Source organism: Aythya fuligula, chromosome 1 (genome assembly GCF_009819795.1).
Source record: "Aythya fuligula isolate bAytFul2 chromosome 1, bAytFul2.pri, whole genome shotgun sequence".
Lineage (NCBI taxonomy): Eukaryota > Metazoa > Chordata > Aves > Anseriformes > Anatidae > Aythya > Aythya fuligula.
Genome location: NC_045559.1, coordinates 76,219,139 through 76,239,610, shown reverse-complemented (window position 1 = coordinate 76,239,610; position 20,472 = coordinate 76,219,139). Strand labels below are relative to the sequence as shown.

General features: G+C 40.2%; 2 protein-coding genes across 6 annotated transcripts in view; one reads left to right on the top strand and one right to left on the bottom strand.

The window, feature by feature from the left end:
* Positions 1-15,441, top strand: part of LRMP (lymphoid restricted membrane protein) — a 38,442-nt gene extending 23,001 nt beyond the window's left edge. The window contains exons 22-39 of the mRNA XM_032194168.1: positions 871-1,018; positions 1,840-1,921; positions 5,075-5,121; positions 5,210-5,274; positions 5,398-5,511; positions 7,643-7,725; positions 7,856-7,928; positions 8,697-8,751; positions 8,839-8,866; positions 9,479-9,619; positions 9,757-9,891; positions 11,303-11,450; positions 12,354-12,397; positions 13,067-13,144; positions 13,251-13,315; positions 13,733-13,834; positions 14,005-14,109; positions 15,081-15,441. Coding sequence (XP_032050059.1) covers positions 871-1,018; positions 1,840-1,921; positions 5,075-5,121; positions 5,210-5,274; positions 5,398-5,511; positions 7,643-7,725; positions 7,856-7,928; positions 8,697-8,751; positions 8,839-8,866; positions 9,479-9,619; positions 9,757-9,891; positions 11,303-11,450; positions 12,354-12,397; positions 13,067-13,144; positions 13,251-13,315; positions 13,733-13,834; positions 14,005-14,109; positions 15,081-15,324 — 1,757 coding nt within the window. The 3' untranslated portion in view covers positions 15,325-15,441. The remainder of the gene's footprint in view (positions 1-870; positions 1,019-1,839; positions 1,922-5,074; positions 5,122-5,209; positions 5,275-5,397; positions 5,512-7,642; positions 7,726-7,855; positions 7,929-8,696; positions 8,752-8,838; positions 8,867-9,478; positions 9,620-9,756; positions 9,892-11,302; positions 11,451-12,353; positions 12,398-13,066; positions 13,145-13,250; positions 13,316-13,732; positions 13,835-14,004; positions 14,110-15,080) is intronic.
* Positions 1-20,472, bottom strand: part of CASC1 (cancer susceptibility 1) — a 36,666-nt gene that overhangs the window by 982 nt on the left and 15,212 nt on the right. For 2 of the 5 annotated variants that reach the window (XM_032194181.1, XM_032194190.1), the window contains exons 9-14: positions 20,295-20,461; positions 19,070-19,214; positions 18,132-18,343; positions 17,310-17,477; positions 17,002-17,115; positions 15,848-16,039 (exon numbers count right to left, since the gene is read on the bottom strand). In XM_032194181.1, the coding sequence (XP_032050072.1) occupies positions 15,848-16,039; positions 17,002-17,115; positions 17,310-17,477; positions 18,132-18,343; positions 19,070-19,214; positions 20,295-20,461 (998 nt within the window). Of the gene's footprint in view, positions 1-11,780; positions 11,957-15,764; positions 16,040-17,001; positions 17,116-17,309; positions 17,478-18,131; positions 18,344-19,069; positions 19,215-20,294; positions 20,462-20,472 lie in introns of those variants that run through there. The other 3 variants (XM_032194203.1, XM_032194220.1, XM_032194214.1) reach the window with 3 other exon arrangements.

Here is a 20,472-nt window from a genome sequence, read left to right as displayed (position 1 = left end):
ATGCCTTTAATGCTTTCCATTAGAGGTTTGAAAAGATGACTGCCTGTGAGTCTACCAGGAGTCCTAAAAAGCCTAAGGAGGTATTGTAATAAATCATGTAGTCAGGTATACTCCTGACAAAGTACTTGCAAGTGTGAATTGACAGGGCTTGAGTTGTTTTCCCCATTCATCCTCTTGGCTGGAATACAATGTGGTGTAGCAACTGATGCCCTGCTACTGAGCTAGGGCCAATCCTGGTTTAAAAACCTGGATGAGTAACAGCTTTTAAGAATCGTGTAATAGTATACACTTCTCCTGTGTATATTAGGCTATTTGTACTTCCCCACAATTCCACTGTGCTGCAGAGTTCATTTGGTATTTTATAAACAAAGTGTTTCTTCTGCTGTGTACAACACAATGACTCTTCTTGTACAAGCTATAAAATACTCAGATGTAATCCTGTGCCATACTGGGGAGAAATGGAAGAAGAATTTGTTTGACTGCATGTGCTATCTCAGTGTAGTTACAGCTTGCAGTAATATTGTGATCCAGCCACAAATAAGGCAGGTATTTGCATCTTGCACCAATCAAATATTAATACAGAAAAGATCACAGTAAACAATCTATTTCCTGCTGTCCTCTGTCAGACAATGCTTCACTAGACCAGTACTGTCCTATGAAGAAGTTTCTATAACTTTTTTCTCCATGTACAAAAATATGTGAAGCCCACCTAGCCTCTTTCACAGCAAGATGAAAGGTGTCTTATTTTAAATCATTATTAAGTTGGTCTGCTAAATGACTATCTTAGTCATTTAAGGCAATATTTGACTCTTAGGTCTATGTCCAGCTTTTCCTATGACCACTGCTCTTCACACTTTTCTCTTTCAACAGATGCTCTGACCTTGGAGACCTCGGTACCAGATAACTCTCCTGTGCCCAGCTGGAATCCCCCGTGCAGACAGTGCTCTAGCAGCTGCACATTTGAAAGCTGTGATCTGGGTCACACGTCTGCTTCGGATGTGACATCAGTAGAGTGCAAGTAAGATGGCAAAAAACATCTCTTTATGGTGAAGGGTGGAAGAATCCATGGGATTTAGCAGGTCCTGGGGGATGATGTATCCCCAGAACATACTGAGTTCAACAGTAGGGCATCTCTTAAGAAACAGTGGACACTCAGTGCTCAGCTAATGGCATTTTGGGTGTAACACCTTGGACCTTTTCACAAGAGTAATATTAGAACTCTTCACTGAAATGCTGCTATGACCACCAGCTATGCACAGTGATGGTGTTCCTGTTTGATATTTGGAAAACTGAGGTATGAGGTAGGTGTTCTTGTGTCTATTTTCAGTATTTAACTTATGATTGACACTCTCACTTAAGAGCCAAAATGCTGTTGGTTTTGAGGAGTCAATTTTTTGGCAGAGTTTAGAGCAGGAATTCTGAGATCTTGCCTATCAAGCTGCCTCCTTAGATGTTTCAAACAGATTGAACAGTGTAAGGCTATGAAAGTTAGCTAACTATTGTCAGTGAATATTTAAGAAGAAAGATAAGGATATTCCTGAAGATGCAGAGGCAGGCAGCCTGCAGCAAAAGGCTTAGTAGTTCTTGAAGCTTTTTGCCACTTTTTTTTCCCCCCTTTTTTCTAGAGAAGTGCAGTGTGGAGGAGGCTAGGAGAAGGACAGGTGGTGGTTCTTGCTGTCTGGGGGAGGAGGGGTTGATGTTTGTGATGAATCTCTCTCTGAGAGACTGGCTGTCTGTCTCTACAGATAGTGGTGGCTTTGGTTGTTATGTGCTTAAGGAAAACAGGCTATATATCTCACTGTTGTTTGGGCAATATGCAAATAAAATGTGTATTGCCAGGTGGAAAATATACTCTGCTGATAACTATACTGATGCAGACCTTCCTGTTTCCATTACAATGATGGACTCTTCACTTACTGAGGTGAGTGCTGTCTCTGACACCCCAGACATGGTTTTGAATGGGTTCAAGTAATTATGCCTTATAAATACCCTTAAGATCCAGACTGGGCAGCTGTAAACCAGTGTTGTAATCAAGCTGGCATCAGTCAGCAGGGTGCTGTGACAGCTTGTTTTCTGTGGGGCACTCCCTTCTACTTGGGCCCAACCCTGGAATATTGTAGGGATGGACCTAAATGTCTTGATGTTCATGTGCAGCTGGGTCATGCTTTTAGCTGGGGAGTAATTTTTTATTTTTATTTTTTTTAATGGTTTCAAGGCTTAAGCAAGTGTTATTTCTGCAGTAATACTCAGTTTTGCTAGGGAAGTCTGAGTGACTTCACTTACCCACCTGTAAGTAATCACGGGATGTTTTAGTTGTGAATGCTGCCTTTCTTTGCACTTTCTCCCACAGCTACCATGTAACAGCTGAAAAATAGCATCTTTGCAGTACATGAGACCTTCCCTCAGCTGCGTGCTCAGATATGCCTTCATGGCTGTATTGAATCCAGCATCTATCAGAGCACTCCCTCCCACAGCTCAAGCTGTCAATCAGCTTTTTCACGGCAGCAGCCTGATGAGCCCCAGCTCAGTGCACTCAGCTGTGCTTTGTGCACGGCACTGTAATACTCGCTGCCGAAATCCAAACCTCAGCCCCACAGGCATGGTTTTATAACAAGCTTTACAAATGCCAGCGTTGGTGGCAGTGATGGAAGGATATTGGTCTGCTATTTTGATGAACCTGGGAACAAACCACGCAACACCAGTGAGCAACCCTACCCTGGGTGCTGTGCATCCCAGTGATGACTTGAGGCAGAAAGTGCAGTCAAGGTAGAAAGTATGAGGGGTGGGGAATGCCCATGGTTTCAGCCTGCTTTTTGGCTGCAGTAGAGGAGGTGAGGAATTCCCTCACTTGTGCTGCTGCTACTTAAATTACCTTAAAGAGGATAATCCCAAGGGAGGCTCTTGCTTTATCCAGCCCTTCTCGGAAATGACAGCCTCTCAAAGTTGTTTGAAACATCTGTGCTTAATGAAGCACTAATGAAGCTCTGGAGCTTCCTGTGAATCCAGCTGGATTCACAAGTGTCACTTTCTTTGTTTTTACACACACACGCACACGCGCGCGCGCGCACACACACACACACACACACACACAAATATAAAAACCGAGAATATTCTAGAGGGGAAAAATGAAAACATTAAAGCTTTTCCCCAAAGAAAAAGGTAAAGGAATTGTATCCAGTATCTGTTCCTAAAAACTGTGACGTGCAGCAAAATTTGAATATCCTCGTTTAATAGGAAAAGTATCCCTAGGGTTTTTTATTTGCACAGTGGTTGCAGGTGTGTTTGATCAGAGTGAGCCCTTCAGCATGTAAGTAACTTGAGTTTTTCTGTCAGAGTTGTCATTGTAGGTGTTCAGGGGCTATTAAATAAAGGAGTTCTTGTGATGCCAGATGAATATTGGGCTTCTTATGCTTGTTTTGATTTTATGAAAGTCTTGTAGTTCAAAAACTAGAAGAAAGGTCTCCAAAATATTAATGCTTTTTCATGGAGTTTATATAAGATTGTGGTCAGAACTTACCTGCTGTGGTAGAGGATCTTTAGATTGTTTTGCTAATTCAAGGGATGGAGGTGGAAAGTGATCATGATTCTAATGCAGGATCTTCACCATTATAATCTTTTTATTAGGAAGAAGAACCATTTTCTAATGCTCTGCAAAATCCTATTTTATTAGGAAATGTAGCAAGTGTTTTATAGTTTTTCCTCTTTAAGTTTACCTGTGCAATCCTAATGTGAACAGCTAGTATGGATTTTTTTTAAATGGAATTGAGGATTTTGCTTCATTGCAAACAGAAAATCATTGGCCATGCGTCACCTGGGGAGGGAGGAAGCATGTAGAACAACGCATTGCTTTGGTCGCTTCCAGATGGCATATGTTTTCTGGGTAGGGTGGTGTGTGCATGTGTTTTAACTGTCCTCCAGGTTTCTTTTAGCTTCATTCCAACATACTACTCACCCTTCACCTTCTCATTCCCTGTTACTCCTGTAGACCTAATGTCCTGGACAAGACAAATACTATGTTTTACTTCCTTAAGCTTAAAAGAGAATTCAAATATGAATAAAAATAGCCTGGATTTGCTTTGGAGGAAACATTGGCTGGCTTGGGGCATAGACTCTGCAATGGCAGTCAAGCTCTGTGGAGGAAAAAGATCAAGTACTTACTGATGCTGGGAGCAGCCAATGCTGTACAGAGCCCCCAGGGGCTTGGCCATCTGCTGTTCAGCAACAGCTTGTTCTCTACTGTGCAAGCACCCCTTTCTGGGGTCCTCCAAGGATGTTTAAGGGAAACAGGAAGATAACAGATACCTCTAGGTGATCACTTGCTGATGGGGTTTTTCTGTTCCCAACACCACTTGTGTAGTGCTCTTGGGATTTGTAGGGAGCTATCCAAAGCTGGATGGTTCCACACCTCCTCTGCCTGAAGAAAAGGTTATTTCTCATTCCTCTGTGCTACTTTCATGAAAAGAAGGAGGCCTGAAGCCTTCTGAAAAGCCTAGGTAGTTGTTATATATCATCATGAAAACAAGCGTCACTCCAAAATGAGCTCTAGAATGCACAACAGAACAGGCAGGCTTCCATAGGCAGGTTTTCTGCATTCCAAATCATCTGCTCAGTAAAGTTGTTAAAAGTAATGCTTTTATCTACCTAAATGAGTCGGATGTCTATAGCTGAGTGAAGTTCTGTGCACTTTATGACCTCAGAAAATGGATGTAACCTGATGCACGGCATTAGGACAGCAAGGTGGTACAGTAATACCATCTTCAGTACTATACTTCAGTCATTTGAAAACAGGTTGGAAGCAAAACATGAAGTCAGGAACCAAAATATATCTCTAAATGTGATACTCCTGAGGTAAGACTTCTGCAGAAAGTTATCACTCTTAATGATGATATGGCAAGCTGCATGTTATATGTACAGGTGGCTATAGACTAGCAGATGAATCTGCAGCCACTTATCATCCAGTTCTCTGCTAATTCAGGTACAGCTGCAGTAATTATTAAAAACTTTGACATAATTTTTTTTCTATGTGTGGGGCAACCCTTTTGTCTAACACTAACCTTTCTCTCTTTCTGTTAAGATGGACCGTGCAGAGCCATCAATACCAGTCAGCTCGATCCCATCCAGGTCAGGTTTTGGGGGGAAGGGAGGGTGATGTCTTTAATGTAGTTATATAATATGGATCAATATTTGAAAAATAATTTTCTGTTGACAGTGATCACTTAACTTCACCCCAAGAAGTTCCTACATCCTCTTCAGAAAGCACTGTGCCAGTAACAGGTAAGCCCTTAAACTGGAGTACAGACAGGTAAACTTCTTGTGCTGAAAGTCTCAAAACAGATACGCTGAAGTCTGCATTTAATGAACAGTAAGTGCCCTGTCTTCTGTTGTCTGATGTTCTAGGCTGTCTTGTTATGGAGGAAAAGCCACCCAAGCACTCATGTGCAAAAGAGGAAGTTGTGCCAACTTCCGCAGCAATGGAGAAAAACAATAAGGATCCTGCTGGTTCTGTATCAGGTACAGTAACTGCTGCAGCCACGCTGGCATTCACGCAGTGAGGAAACAGCTTGCTTCCAGTGCATCTTTGATGTGAGGAAGCTGAGTAAGAAAAATAACTTGATGTTTGCAACAACAGACATTCACAACTTGCTTTCACCTGCAAGCGCTCTAAACTTTCCCCAGAACTAAGCAGGAATAAGGTCTATCTGGTTGTAGAAGGCAGGTGGCCTTATAGTGCTACAAGAAGTAAACATGAAACAACTTAGTGACATCATGATGCTTGCTCAGCTGGCAGAACACTGTGTGGGTACTAAACCCCATGCAATTTTTAGGAGGAGAAAGATGATCTCTTTCATGGTTCTAAAAAGTTTGACACACAACTGGATTAAAAAATGTTTTCCTCTTTCAAAACTGAAGCTCAGAGCACGAGAAGATGGGGTGGGTCAGGAGGAGAGATGGGGACAGGGCCTTTGTGTACAATCCTGCCTTAACTCTATAGTCACAAACATCCAGAAAAATTATTCTTACCAGATCTGATGGTGCTTATTTCACTTATAAACTAAAAGTAAAACAAAACTAAACTGTGTGTGTACAGTGTATTTAAGCTATTTTTTAAAAAGTTGATCTGAATAAGCAGCACAGAATACATGAGTGTGCTTGCTTGTAGTTATTTTTTAACCTTTACCTAAATACGAGATCTCTTTTTGCTGTTGTCTTTTGGTTTTCTTTATTTAGTAGTCTTCCTGAAATCTAATTTAGTCCCCTCACTTAAATATATTTTCTTTCAACTGATTTGCCTCTGCAGTTAATTTTCATATCTGGTGTAGGTGCCTTTGACAAGGAGGAAACAGATATGCAAAACAGATCAAAAAGAGTCCAAATAGCTTTAGCTTTAAAGTCTGAGATCCTGCTGCTTGTTGTACATCACCTCCAAATAGAAAGCCTTTCTAGCATTAGAATGGAGACACTGATGAATCTCACCTGTGGTTTTTAATAATACCACACCATGTCTTCTGAAGGTGCTTGGGAGCCAGGTCAGATACTTAGGGCTGCTGCAAAAAGTCAGCAGGGACAAAAGGCAGACTAAGCAGAGGATGCTGTCAATGTGAAGGTTGAAAAGAGAAAGCACTTCAGATGTGAAACTTTTTTTTTTTACTTGTGCCGTTTCTTTGGCTTGCATCTGTGTGTATGTGTGCATGACTATGTAAATGGAAAGGAAAAAAACCTAGATATTTTAAAAGGTATAAATAGCTACCAGAGTTACTGCTGCACATAAAATTAATGTAATTCTGAGATTTTCATCAGTTTCTTAAAAATAAAATAAAATAAAATTAATCCCTTTTTAATAGCTGTCATTCTGTAGTTTACTTTTTGAATGTTTTAAACTTCTAGATTGTGGTTGTTACAAGTTTGTGTTGTATTTGAGCTGGCATCATCAACTCTCAAACTTACCAATTCTGGCAAAGAGTTCGTTTGTTGGCTCTATCATCAGTCCGCTAGTTCATTTTTAGGTACGAAGGACAGTCCAAGTGTCAGGATGTTTGAAGTTTATGGGCTCCTGAAATACCACAACTGTGTGCATTTCATGATCTGGTTATGCTCAGGATACTGTAATAGTAGCTGATGTAGCATGTTGTGAAACATCAGATCAAGTCTGATCTTTCGCAAAGAGGAGAATTATAAACGATCATCCCTTCTGCTATTAATTTGTGCATGTGATTATTTTTTTTTTTGCTACCTACCTTTTTGCTACCTTGCCAATAGACATCAAAATATTCATTATAATTGGTCTCTCTAAATAACAAATTCCTGCTGGTAGCAAATTGAGATTCACTTAGCTGAGAGAATATTACTGTTACTTTTGTGGCTTCACTTAGAGCAACTACTATCAGAAGAATGTCTCACAAATGTGTAGCACTTCTTACTGTGACTTACTATTTTCAAGCCAAAGATAATGTACTATCACGTTCCTTCCTTAATACCTTTACAGCATGCTTACCTGCCTCTCCTTAATGTCCTCTACTGGCATTTGCTACAGTTTTTCATTTGTTTTTGGTTTTTGACCTGTTGGTCAATGGCTAGTACTCTGAGTGTGTTGGAGGCTTGTTTTGCTTTTATTACACTTGTTTTCTGGAATGTTTCCTCCCAGGGCCTGATCTAATCAAGAAAGAATTCAGCCCTGTGGTAGAAGAACACAAAACCTCACTGCAAAATCTTTTAAAGAAAGACCCGGTAAGAATTCTAGTGACACTGAAATGTCAAACTGCTTTGACTGAGCAGTGACTACCAGAGGAGGGCGCGGGCCCCACCGCTGTTTTTGTGGCTGTTGCTTTACTGCAACTACTCTCTGACTTCCTTTTAGGAGATGGGCCTGGAAAAGGAAACTAATAAAGAGCAGAGTGAGGTAACACCAGCCATAGTTCCCAGCAGGAAAGGTAAGAGTTTGCTGTTGAATTAATCTGCATAACTTACTGAAGTGCAGACCTTGGTCACTTGTGCCAACAGCTGTGTAAACAGCTGTAGAGAGCTGCCTGGACTACACCAATTATTATGTGGGGTTTTTGTTTTAAGGGGTAGTAGCTGCGGTTAAAAAATCAGAATGGGCTAGCGGTGGACAAAAGGAAGATGTTATCAAGCAAAAACCTGCTTCTGATTTCTGCAGATACTGATCTAACTCAGTCTTCCTCTAGACAGAATTTCTTAGAAGTTGCAAAGCAGCTAGGCTATTTGAAACTGGCATGCATGTCCTCCCCAAAGATTTATAAAGCAGCACCCCTTACACTAACTGGAGTTTTGGGTAAAATGGTATAGATAAGCTGGACAATGTTTCTGCTAATCTGTGCTTAGACACCTCCACTTTTGTGGTCACCTGACCTTTTGCTTTTGGAGTTGAGTAAAAGCTAGTGATGTAAGTCATGTAACATCCTGGGGGATGAACCTATGGGCTGAGGACTTGCACCAAAGCCTAGAATTAACCATTCCCATACTAATAAGATACTAGTTGAAGCTGACTAAACAGCTAACTTCTGTGGCTCTGTGCAAGAGTGCTTTCCAGTCTCAGCTGGCATTCTAACCCCAATGTACTGAGGTACACAGTGCTTTTATCAGCAAGAGCTGGAAACCTTAGCCATGGCTGCTGTTAGAGCTTTAAATGCTTTCAGAAACCATTTTTGGTCTGAGAACTTCTTTTTTCTTCTTCTCAGGGAGCTCACCCATTGCAGGTGGCATTAAAGGGGATAAAACAAAGCAAAATGAGCTGTAAGTGTTTTGTCTTTCAGTGATCACCTGCAGGTATGAATTTAGAGCTACAGTCTGTTACATGGTTGTTTTCTTCTTATCCTACAGTGATTCGCCTAATGAGAAAGAGGTGGAAGTAAGTCTCAACTGCTTGTATCCTTAGATATCATGGACAACAGCAAGATCTTGTAGATAGCCATCACTAATATTTTGTTCTATCTAAAAAGAATGCCACTGAGTAGCTCAAATTGGATGTATTTCTGTAAATTGGTTTTTGAAATCTTTCTAAACCCTCTTGGCATAAACAATATGTTTCCATATTCAACAAACTATTGAAGGGACAAGATAAGGTAGAAATCTGTAAAGCTGAACAAAACATTCACTGCAAATTAAATGTTTGTAAGTGTTGAGGAGCATAGCTGTGACCTCCTCCCAGGCAGAGTGTGCAGGTTTAAGACTTTTTTTTTTCTCTCCCAAAGGACACAGATAACATACTGCATGCTGCCAGGATATTACTTGTTCTGGTTGCAGGTTATTTCCCCCCACCACTACAGATGGGAGGACTGTCTTTAGGGAAAGGACTGTCTTTGGGGAAGCAAGCTATGTTTGCTTCTCTTCTGTATCTCACCTGTAGCTTTGTTCATGGGGCATATTCCCAAATGTCACTTCAATATACAGATCTACTTTAAAAAAAAAAAAAAGTCTGCATCACTTGGATTATTCTGAAATCTGTTCTTCTGCACAACAGGCTGAATTTCTGAGACTGTCTCTAGGTTTTAAATGTGACTTGTTTACCTTGGACAAGAGGGTGAGGCTTGAAGAAAGATCCCGCGACTTGGCTGAAGAGAACTTGAAAAAGGAGATCACAAATGCTCTAAAGATGTTAGAGGTTAGTGTAAGCTGAGACTGTTGGATGCTAATCTTGAGACTGTGTGAGCCTGAACACAGCCCCTCAGTGCCATCACTTGAGTTTGCCCTTCTTACTAATAGATCATATTTGTTTTTCTTACCAATGTGCCTCTTTAGGCTTTAGTTCCTTTGTGTGAAGAAGATAACCAAGCACAAGAAATTATTAAGAAGCTGCAGAAAAGCTTGCAGTTCCTTAGCCAGTATGCAGCCCGAGTCGCCAGCAGAGCAGAGATGTTGGGAGCTATTAATCAGGTAACACTATGTACATGTGTCTTATACAAAAGCTTCTAGATGTTAAGGAATAGCACTACCTGTTTGCTAGGCTGCTGATTCCAGATCTAAATGTGTGAATGTCATGCATGTGAAGCAAACTGATACAGTTTAGTCCTAGCTCTCTCTTCTCACGTCTCTGCTTGCATTATCATTATGACAAATCTCAGGCATTGTAAGAGCAGCTACATTGCACTAGCACTGTGCAAAAACACAACCAAAAATGTGGTGCTGATTTGAAAAAAAAAAAAAAAAAAAAAGGCAGCGTAGGGCTGTATACAGTAGAGTGTACAAGAATAGGATGTGGTAATGATTGTCTTTATACTGTAATGGTAAATCCCTGCCTTATGGAAAGGATTTTAACAGGGCTTTGGACAAGGCTTATATGCTAAACCTATGCAAGTTGACAAATATCTACTCAAATGCTACGTGTAGTAGTATAATGCTGAAGAATAGTATGAATCTTTCTTGACAATAAGTACTAGTAAATGTGGGTGCCTGTTGAGGCTGTAGATCAGAGAAAGTTAATGAGGAGTTGTAACGATTCAGAAAATGTTCTGAACTATGTTAGGGTGAGGGGGATCACTGAAGAAATGAGACCTGCATAACTTGGGCATGGGATCATTGAACTGTTTGGGTTGGAAGGGACCTTACAGATCACCTAGTTCCAACCCCCCTGCCATGGGCATGGACACCTCCCACCACACCAGGCTGCCCAAAGCCCTATCCAGCCTGGCCTTGAACACCTCCAGGGATGGGGCATCCACAGCTTCTCTGGGCAGCCCATGCCAATGCCTCACCACTCTCTCAGTGAATTGTTTTTCCTTATGTCTGACGTAAAACTACCCTTTTAGGGTAGATTTAAAACAATTCCCCCTTGTCCTAAGAGAGTTTAAACTATCACTACACCCCCTGACAAAGAGTCCCTCCCCAGCTTTCCTGTAGGCCCCCTTTAGGCACTGGAAGGCTGCTGTAAGGTCTCTCTGGAGCCTTCTCTTCTCCAGGCTGAACAATCCGAACTCCCTCAGCCTGTCTTCAGAGAAAAGGTGCTCCAGCCCCTTGATCATCTTTGTGGTCCTCCTCCGGACTTGTTCGAACAGGTCCGTGCCCTTCTTGTGCTGGGGGCTCCAGAGCTGAACACAGGGCTCCAGCTGGGGTCTCACAAGAGCAGAGCAGAGGGGAGGATCACCTCCCTTGCCCTGCTGGCCACACTGTTTTTGATGAGATGAGAGATGGTGAAACTTAGCAAGTATGATGCAAAATCGTTTCACTTTAATCCACAATGATGTAAGATGACAGTAGATGGTCAAGGGGAAAAAAACTGCATCATGTTTAGATTAAGATGTTCCTCAGACACTTTTTTTTCCTACTGCTGTTGGTCTCTTCCTTTTAGGAGAGCCGTGTCAGCAAGGCTGTGGAAGTAATGATTCAACATGTGGAAAACCTGAAGCGCATGTACACAAAAGAGCATGCAGAACTTGAGGAGCTGAAACAGGTCCTGCTCCAGAATGAGAGATCGTTTAGCTCTCTTGGAGATCGAGGTAACCTAAGCAAAGCTGCTTAGCCTTTCCATGGCTGGCCAGGGGCCAGACAGACCCTTAGCTAATTAAAGGTCAACACTTTAGGTGGAGAGGTTATACAGCTGATGCACCTCCTTTCCTAAAATCAAAGGAAGAAATGGCAATATGCTAACAATATGGAAACAATTGTAAACTCTGTATAAATTGCCAGGAATCTTGGGACAGGGTGAAAACATTACAAGTATGCAGCTTTCAGAAAAAGTGCGTTGCATTTGGTGGTGATGATCTTACTTCTTTCAAGTAGAATATTTGGGTGTTCACTCACACTGGAGCATTCCCAGTAGCTATTTCTAAGTAGCTGAATTTTGACTGTTCTTTACAGATGCTTTCTGCTCTTTTTCTGAGTATGAATCACAGACTCCATAAGTGCAGGTGCTCTGAATTTCCCCCTTTACACAGATGGTACGGTGGTCAGGTTTTCAGACAGTGTTGTGCACTTACGGCTTTTCCAGGACAAGTATTAAAATCTAAAAAAAATAAATAAAAAAATGGAGCATGTATTTTATAAGTGGAAAGGGCAGTCTTGTGCACTAGTAAAATTTTCTCAGGAGCCTTCTAAATTACAGGCTGCTCTTTCCTTTTTGGCTACAAGCTGTTGACTGTAAGAGATTAACCTAAAACAGGACGTTTGACTTTGATCTTTGATAATGGTTGAATTTGATCCCTGTAGAGGACGTATGATGTGTGAATGTTAACAACTTATCTAATGAAACAGAGAGCTTTTATCCCCTTAAGTCTCATTTCTGCTTTCTGGGAGCAATTTGATGAGCTCTCTGCTGAACTAACGCAAAAAGTCAGACCTCTAGTTCCAACTAAAGCTCATTACATTCTTGTAAACCTTTCTGATGTTCAATCTCTTCACAGATGAATCTACAAATAAAAAGCTATCCAATTCCTTTAACTTCAAGGTATGGCCCTTAAAGGTTAATGTGAAATTTCAAATGTGTTAAGCGTCTGTGTGTGGTTTCCTTTGCCTTGTCATGTGCTGGTGCTCTGATGCATGCATGACTTAGTGGTTTTCTGTCTCAGATATTGGCTGATGTCATCAGACACGAGGATATGTGTTCAATTGACCCTCCTCCCAGCCTGAGGGAACTGCATGTGGTCCCATTTATGGTAGATGAGGTGTCCACAGAAGCTGAAATGGCTCTGCGTTCTTGTAGTGGTTAAAAACTGTTGTTCACATGTGGTTCTTTCATTGGGCTTACAGAAGAAGGGTTTAGCAGAGAGATGAAAAAATAGATGGGAGAAATTCATATTGACTGTAGGAACTCCTGTGAGGGTCATTAGGAGAATTTAGACATATTCAGTTCTGGTATTTTGCTGGAAGCTGTGTATCCAGCTTCACTTTAGATGCCTGGGGAAGTAGGAGGACCAATTACTGTGGAAAGATGCTGCTTTTAAAAGTGTATGGTTTGGGCTGTGCTTATGATTCAACTCTTCTCTCTGTGTCACTTCAAGCTAAGCAACAACTTCTAGTTTCTATACAGTTCATACAACAACAGATGGTGTTTGTGTGCTCAGTGAGTAATCCAGTCATTCCCTGATAGAGCCAGTAATGCCTTTTATTTGTGTAGCCACCATCATCCCTACGAAGAGTTAGCATTGCAACAGTGCCTAGGAGTGCTGGAAATGCAGGTGTTGGGTTACCGCTGGTAAGTAAGGGTTCCCAGACATTGAGGTGCTTCACCCTTCTCATAACTGGCTGGGTTTTGGTGGGAAAAGGCAAATGCAGTAAAGTGGCTTAAACTTCTTCTCTAGGCCCAACTACAAGAAACTGATGGAGATGAATGGAGTGATAAACTCAACAGGAGATCAAGCAGCTGGTAAAGTTACTTGGCTTTTCTTTGAATAGGGTTAAACATTTTTCAGCTCAAACTGTGCCTGTATTGAGCATCTTGAGGCATAATATTATTAGGCTACATCTTTCATGTTAGTTCCCCGTGCTTCAATACAGAAATAAGCCTTTGTGACTAAACGTTACAGCTTCCCTTTTAATTAAGGGTTGAGAAACTAGAAGAAAAATTACCTTGACTGTCTTGCATTAGAAATCAAATCTAAAAACTAGGCAGCTGACACTGATGGATGTAGTTTAATAATAAAAAAAAAAAAAAAAATCAGGCAACTAATTTTGAAGCTTATTTATCTGCGTCCCAACCAAATGAGTAAGCTGGTGCAGAATTTCTAATTTCATGCTGGGTATCTGGGGGAAAAGTAAACCAAATGTGTTTCAAATATGACAGGGGCCGACTAGGAGCAAAGCAAAATGAGAAGCGTCCTTCACTACAGCGATTCATTAGCACGTATTCCTGGGCAGAGTATGAGAATGAACATTCAGAAACAAAGTAAGTTGAAGAGAAACATCCTCCAAGGTATGCATGCAGGGTTTGTTTATTTTCAATGAACTCTTCACCTGTCACTAACCTGATCAGGGCTATAAAGTGAACGCAGGGCGAGCTCTGTGAAATCAAATGCTTGATAGAAAAGCTTTCAAACTGTTGATGCTTGCTTACAGAAATGAGCAGTCAGAATTGCCTGCTGAAGTGCAAGAAGAAACATCAAGAAAGGAAAGCGTCTCTGAAACAGGAAACTGTCCATCAAAATGGAACCTGGAGACAGCGTAAGTATTCCCCAAAATGGTCATGAGGTAAAGTAGTGGTTGGACATGGGAAGAGGAACCAAAGCTGTAGCTTATGGCTTGGTTGTTAATCCTGACTTTTGAAACAAACCAGCCAGGAATGAGTAATATAAAGTGCCAGAGGCTCACCCCACCAGGGAGTCATAACTAACCTTAACTAGTGAGTCCTGTGCAATGCTTAACAGCAGCTTTGACGCAAACTGAGGGACAAGTAGTTATCAAGATTAACAGGGTCATTGCAGCTAACTTCTCTGGATCTCACAGGTCAAAAGAGTGCTGTCCTAAAGAAGCATCCCCTGCAAGCCCCTAAACTGCCCTACAGAAAAGGGGTTATACAATTTATGTGCAGAGAATGCATGTTCTGCATTGATACCCTATGCTAAACCTACACTTTAAGTATTCCCAATCAAAGGGGAAATGAGACAGTTACACGCTAGTATGTAAAACTGAAAAGATGGCAAGAAAAATATACTTTCTTCCTACTGTTTGACAAAGGATAGAGGTACCAATTTTGTGAGAGGTTTAAAGTTTGGCTATTAGGCAGAAGCCTTTCCTCACCTAACTTCACAGAAGGCACCAAAGCCCTAGAAAACAAAGCTTTAAGCCAGTACTTTTAGTGTTTTTCTATAAGCACGATGAATTCTTCACAATCTGCAAGGTAGTATTTGTGAATCCTCTTCAGACATATGGTGCGGTATAGGGAGCGTGGCTGCTTGAACAGGGCTTATGGGTCAAGTCCATCACCTAAACAGCTTATCAAAAACTAGTTAACTGAAGTCTTTGAAATGCAAGCTATCACTGTACATAGCTCCCAATGCATCAGCTACCTTGTCACTTCTGATCGTTGTTTGTTATAAGCTTTGGTTTGTTTTGTTTTTGGGGTAAGGGTGGGGAGAGGGGTTCCTATTTTTGAAGAAAGATGGAACTACTACATGACTTACTCTTTTCTACAGGTGCAACTTAGTGTCATCATGGGCATCCCATTTCAAGACTTCCTTTTCCAACGCTAACAAAACTCTCTGGGTTTCTGTTTCCATCCTGGTACTGCTTGCTGCTTTTACAAGCTTCCTCACTGGGTTGTCTCTTCAAAGACCAGCAGATGCAGCACCTGTCGGCACTGGGGACTCCTGGACTTCACTACAGCAACTGTTGTGGCCGTATACAGGACTTCAACACAATGGACCACCCCCAGTATAACAAAGGTTCTGAATTTTGTAAAGTTATCCTTCTGAGTTCTGGTTGACAGTATGAGAAGCTGAGATACTGTATTTAAGGTTACATGTTTCAGTTGGTTTGTTTGGGTTGTGGGTGTTAGCGGGGGATTTTTTTTTAAGTGTGACTTGAAATTGAGAAAATATTTTTTCCTTATTCTGACAGAAGTTCTTTTCAAGTACCTAAGAGTGTCTTAATTCCATTCAGATATAGAATAAAACAGTTAGTGATTTTGAACATAGCTAACAGTAGGCATGACTAAATGGTCCAGCCACAAGAGAATAAATAACTTATTTTAACAAAAATAAGATGGTTACACTTTAGTCATTAAACCTGTTCCAATAATTTGAATAGAAAACGATTAAAGACTTAAAATGTAACTTTATTGAAAGCTTTTGATAATAAAGTTTTAAAGGAAAGCATGCAGTATTTATGAGTATGTTAAAACTCTTGTAGCAAGGAGCAGCTGAAATACAACATCAATAAACAGGAAGTTAGCTGTACTCACTCTATCAATTGCTTCTTTGCTGGCAAAGTCTTTAAGCATATGGTAGAGTGTGGAGTGAAATTCAGAATCTTCTTCTAGCTCTTTTGAAAACGCTTCACTGGTTTCTGTGATCTTGAGTTTCAGGGCTCTCTGACCATTAAACATGTAAAGAGACCAGTCTTTGACAAAATCATCTTTAAGATGCTCACCTACCTAGTGCAGAAAAAAAATGGGCTGTAAGATGAAGTCCATGACACTGACAAAGAACAAATTCTAGTATAAAATTCTAAGTTCTAGTGTACTTACGAGTGTAATACAGGAAAAAAAAAAAAAAAAACACAAAGCATTGCTTTGAACTGTTAAAATAGTATTATATTTTTAAGTAAATGTGTGTGTACCATGTATCAAAATCTTCATCTTGTTTGCCTCTATAAAATGCAAGGTTGGTCACTAGCTTTCTTGCTGTTCCTGACTCATATGAAAAGAGTAGCTAGGTGCAACAGGCATCATACACTTTACTTCTTCCTGCTGGGATTAAGAACTGGGCTAAACATTTGCATTTGTGTTAAAGTCTTAGTCTAACTCAAGATCTCTCAAGATTTCAGCAGTATGATATGTTCTATATCCACAGTCATAACTGAGAGTATTACGGTGTCTGGGAGAAGTTTTAACCACATTTTTTTTTAGTTTACAGAGGGAAACTTATCAACTCAAGTTGCTTATTCCCTTCTTTACAGTACAGAACAACTGAAAACACACACAAAGCCAAGAAGAAACTTCTAGATGGTAATTGAGGGGGCTTTTGATAGCCCCGTAGTAAGCTACTTGCTGAAAAATCAGCATCCACCTGTGTCATCACAGCTTCAGCTAGAGCCTCAATATCTGACCTGTCAGCTATACATCTTAGCACATTAGCAAGTATCTTTGTTACTGAAACTTACATTTGTGAGGAATGGGCTTGAGGTGTGAAGCAGTGGAGAAGTAGGCACTGAAGTTTTGCTAAACAAAATACTATTATGTGAAACAGTCACCCCGAATCTTAACTGCTGCACTAAGCATTAGGTCAGAGCCTGAAGATTGTTTGAAATGAGCATAAATGAGGAAAGTTATTTGTCTTTTCTGTGATATGCTTCTGTACTGGTTGGTCTCTAGACATTTGGTCTAAAGCTACAAACCTTGAACACTACTTGATCTTGACCCGCTTCTAGATTCCATTTGCTCCAGCCAAAAGCAAAAGCGGATGCAACCAGGGCCATCTGATGGTATGCCCTAACTTCTGTTAGGGGAGCCTGTAATGCAAAAGTACAGTTAGAAGATATGCATCCACTAAATCTCTGCTTTATATGAAGGTAAGAAAAAGCTTGTTTTAAGCAGAATCCACTGGCTAAGCTGCACGGACACTCATCCTCATTCTGTACAACAGGTCCTCATACAAGAAAATGTTGCCTCCCTGAGAAAGTTTGGGGGGGGGAAGCCCACTCACCTTCTTGTTCACAGAGACGTATTTATATGAATACTCTCCTGGGAAAATATTCACACCAGCCTCCTTCAAAACTTTTCTTAAGGTGATGGGACATATCCATTTTCCTGTCAGGTGAGAAAGCACATCCTTCTCTTCCACTGTGACTGCAGCCACCATACACTGATTACCCTGTTGTATAAACCAATCAAAGCATCTTACTGATGACTAAAGCTATTTTTGGCTTCAGGTATCAATGACGTATTTGCTCCTTTTCTATCCTGGATATTACCTACATTAGCTATCATCCTCGTCTTTAAACATTCACAGATCTTGTAGGAAGCCATTTTACTGTTGTATTTCAGAACTGACACTGGTTTACTGGTCCACACTTATGATCACACTGTCGTTTTAGTAACAGATATTGATTTATATGACAAGGAAGATATGCACAATCACGCATAACTTGGTATTTGTTCTTTCTAACGGTTCAAAAAAGCAGGTTGCTTGAAATGCTCAGTTCTTTTTGTGCAGTTTTGCAGTAAGAGAGAGCAATACTTCTCACATGCCAGTGAAGCAGCTGACTAGCAAAGTAGTATCAATATCAAAGAACTTAACGGAATGTTGCAGAACAGATGCTTTCTTTTGACCAATTCACAGAAAAAATAAATCACCAATAATATTGGTGTTTACATTAGAGCTTGGAGTAGTTCCTTCCTTATTTTCAATAGCAAAGGAGTGAGATTCAAGTTGCTCTTGTGGAACCATCCCATGTTCTTAAGAAAGGACAGTGAAAATTCTGTTTTTTAAAAAACAAACTACCAGTGTTTTAAGAAAAAATAGTACCTTAATTTGTATCTGAACTTCTGCAAAGACTGTAGTAACTGTAAGTAGTGCTTCATTTATACCAATAGGCCGCAATTCCCATGCCTGATATGGCATGTTGAGATGAACGTTCTGGAGAAGTGCTATTGTATGAAAGGCACCCATCTCAAAAGTGATACTTTTCTGTGTTTCATATGTTATGTTGCTGATGCCATCAGTTCTCCACTGTTGGCCTTTACAAGAGATGCAAAAAGAAAAAACATATACATAAAGTTTCTGCTTGTAATATGTACTGGTGAAGAATTAGTAAAAGATATCCTAGGTAAACTGATATTCAGAGTTGGATAAGATAAAGCACAAAGTAAAGAGAATTCATGTAAGGCAAAAACCTTCTCTCCTTTAAGTACAAAATTAGACTAATTCTGATGTGAAAGCTCGCTAAGCTCAAAAGAAAGTTATGTTAGTATTTGTATCTTTTTTAATGTAGGATATAGCACTCTTCAACCTTATTTCCAACAGTAACTTGAAACATTGAACTATCTTAAGTTCTATTACCTTTAATGACGTAACATCAGAGGTAATGTATACTTTTTTTTTTTAACATTTAATATTTTGAGGTAATATGACTACATGTAGTTAGGGGGTAATTTGGCTCAAAGTGGACTTCATAGGACTTTGCTGTATCAAAATGTCATTTGTGGTATACAGTTCACTACTACACCCATTAATATGAAAGAAAAAAAAGTTAGTGAAAATCCTTGAGCAGTCCCTGATTACATATGATGCAGAATCAAACCAGAAAACAAAACAAAAAACACACAAATTAGTTAAGGGAGTTTTGTGTTAACTATTTCTTGGCTGTGAATTGGCTCTTTTCTTAACTGATAACTTTCTGAAATATTTGAAATTATGTATCGAGTCCATTAGTTAAATGAAATACATTTATCTTAAGTTGGTACCTGCAGGATCCCATCGGGCTATCACAGGCTCCTCGCAATAGATCACGTTGTCAGAAAGCCTAAGCGTTATCTGTATTGGTGGATATGGGGTATCGTCAGACTCTTCTGGGGGATATCTGTATGCCTCCAAGCCACTGTCAAGTAACTTTAGCAAAATGCAAAAAGGACGAACAAAAACACTTATTAGAAAATGCAGTAGCCTGAATTTGTTTTTTAAATCCACCTAGTTACCTGTGGAGTTTCCTAACATACAATTTAAAATTTACTAGTTGAAATTGTTGGCTAACATGGCCCACTTCCAAAAAAGATTTTTCTTACATCTTCCTGCTAAAGTATTTTGCTTTACTTTTAACAAGCATTAACGTGAAACCCCCTAATATAGAAATCAGCACAAGGTCTGCTGCAGTAAACGTTTCCCTTCATGGGAACTATACCACTGAAGACAGTATTCAAGGTAAGTACCAATGGGCAGTTGAACCCTTTGCATGCTGTCTGTGGCACTTTTCAGGCAGCACCACAAAGTTAAGTGGAATCATTCCTTAATAGATTCACGGTACTCAAAGTAAACAAGAGCACTTCACAGGCAAGAAGAGATACAGCTCCAATTTGCTTGCACAGTGTCAAAGGTAATGAAAGAAGTCAAACTCAATTGGTAAGGCAGGTCTCTGCATGTGGCTAGAAAGGAAGATCCCATACTTCTTAATCTGTTCACAGTCCTGCTTTCTTAGTCTGTATGTGAATTTCACTTATTAATGGTTTTCAATCTCACAATAAAAACTGTGACATAGGTTAATGCTGCATAAGGCACCACAAGTAGGAGAACTATGATGTGTTTTCTATAGACCATCTATACCTTGCAGAGCCCAGAATTGAGTGGGCAGTAATTTTGTTACCATACTTCCTTAAATGTACTTTTCATAGACCAAAAAAAAAAAAAGAATGTCGGGCTTTGCTTTTATTTCACCCTAGAGCATTTACAGCACAACAATTTAATGTATCCATGCTAGCTGTGCTGATGAACGCTGATCAAATGCGTGCTTCAGTAAATGCTGCTCCAAAAATTGGCTATGTCTAACTGAAAACACGATTTCATAACTTGGTCCTTTAGTTCATTGCTCAAGAAACCAACATATATATAAACTGCATACATACTATGGTGAAACAACTCCAGAACAGCTCTTCAGGGATGAAGACTCCATGAGGTGTAATACATTTTTTCACTCACCTCCACCATATTCCAGTTCTTGACTTGTTTGACCTGAGGTGGAAGCTGCAGTGCATCGATATGGTACACGCCACCCACTGGTACAAACTGTTGCAAATCAACAATATTTTCATCAGTTATCTCATCTTCTTTTTCATTGGTCTCTTCTTGCATCTGTGGACTCAGAACTACAAAACAA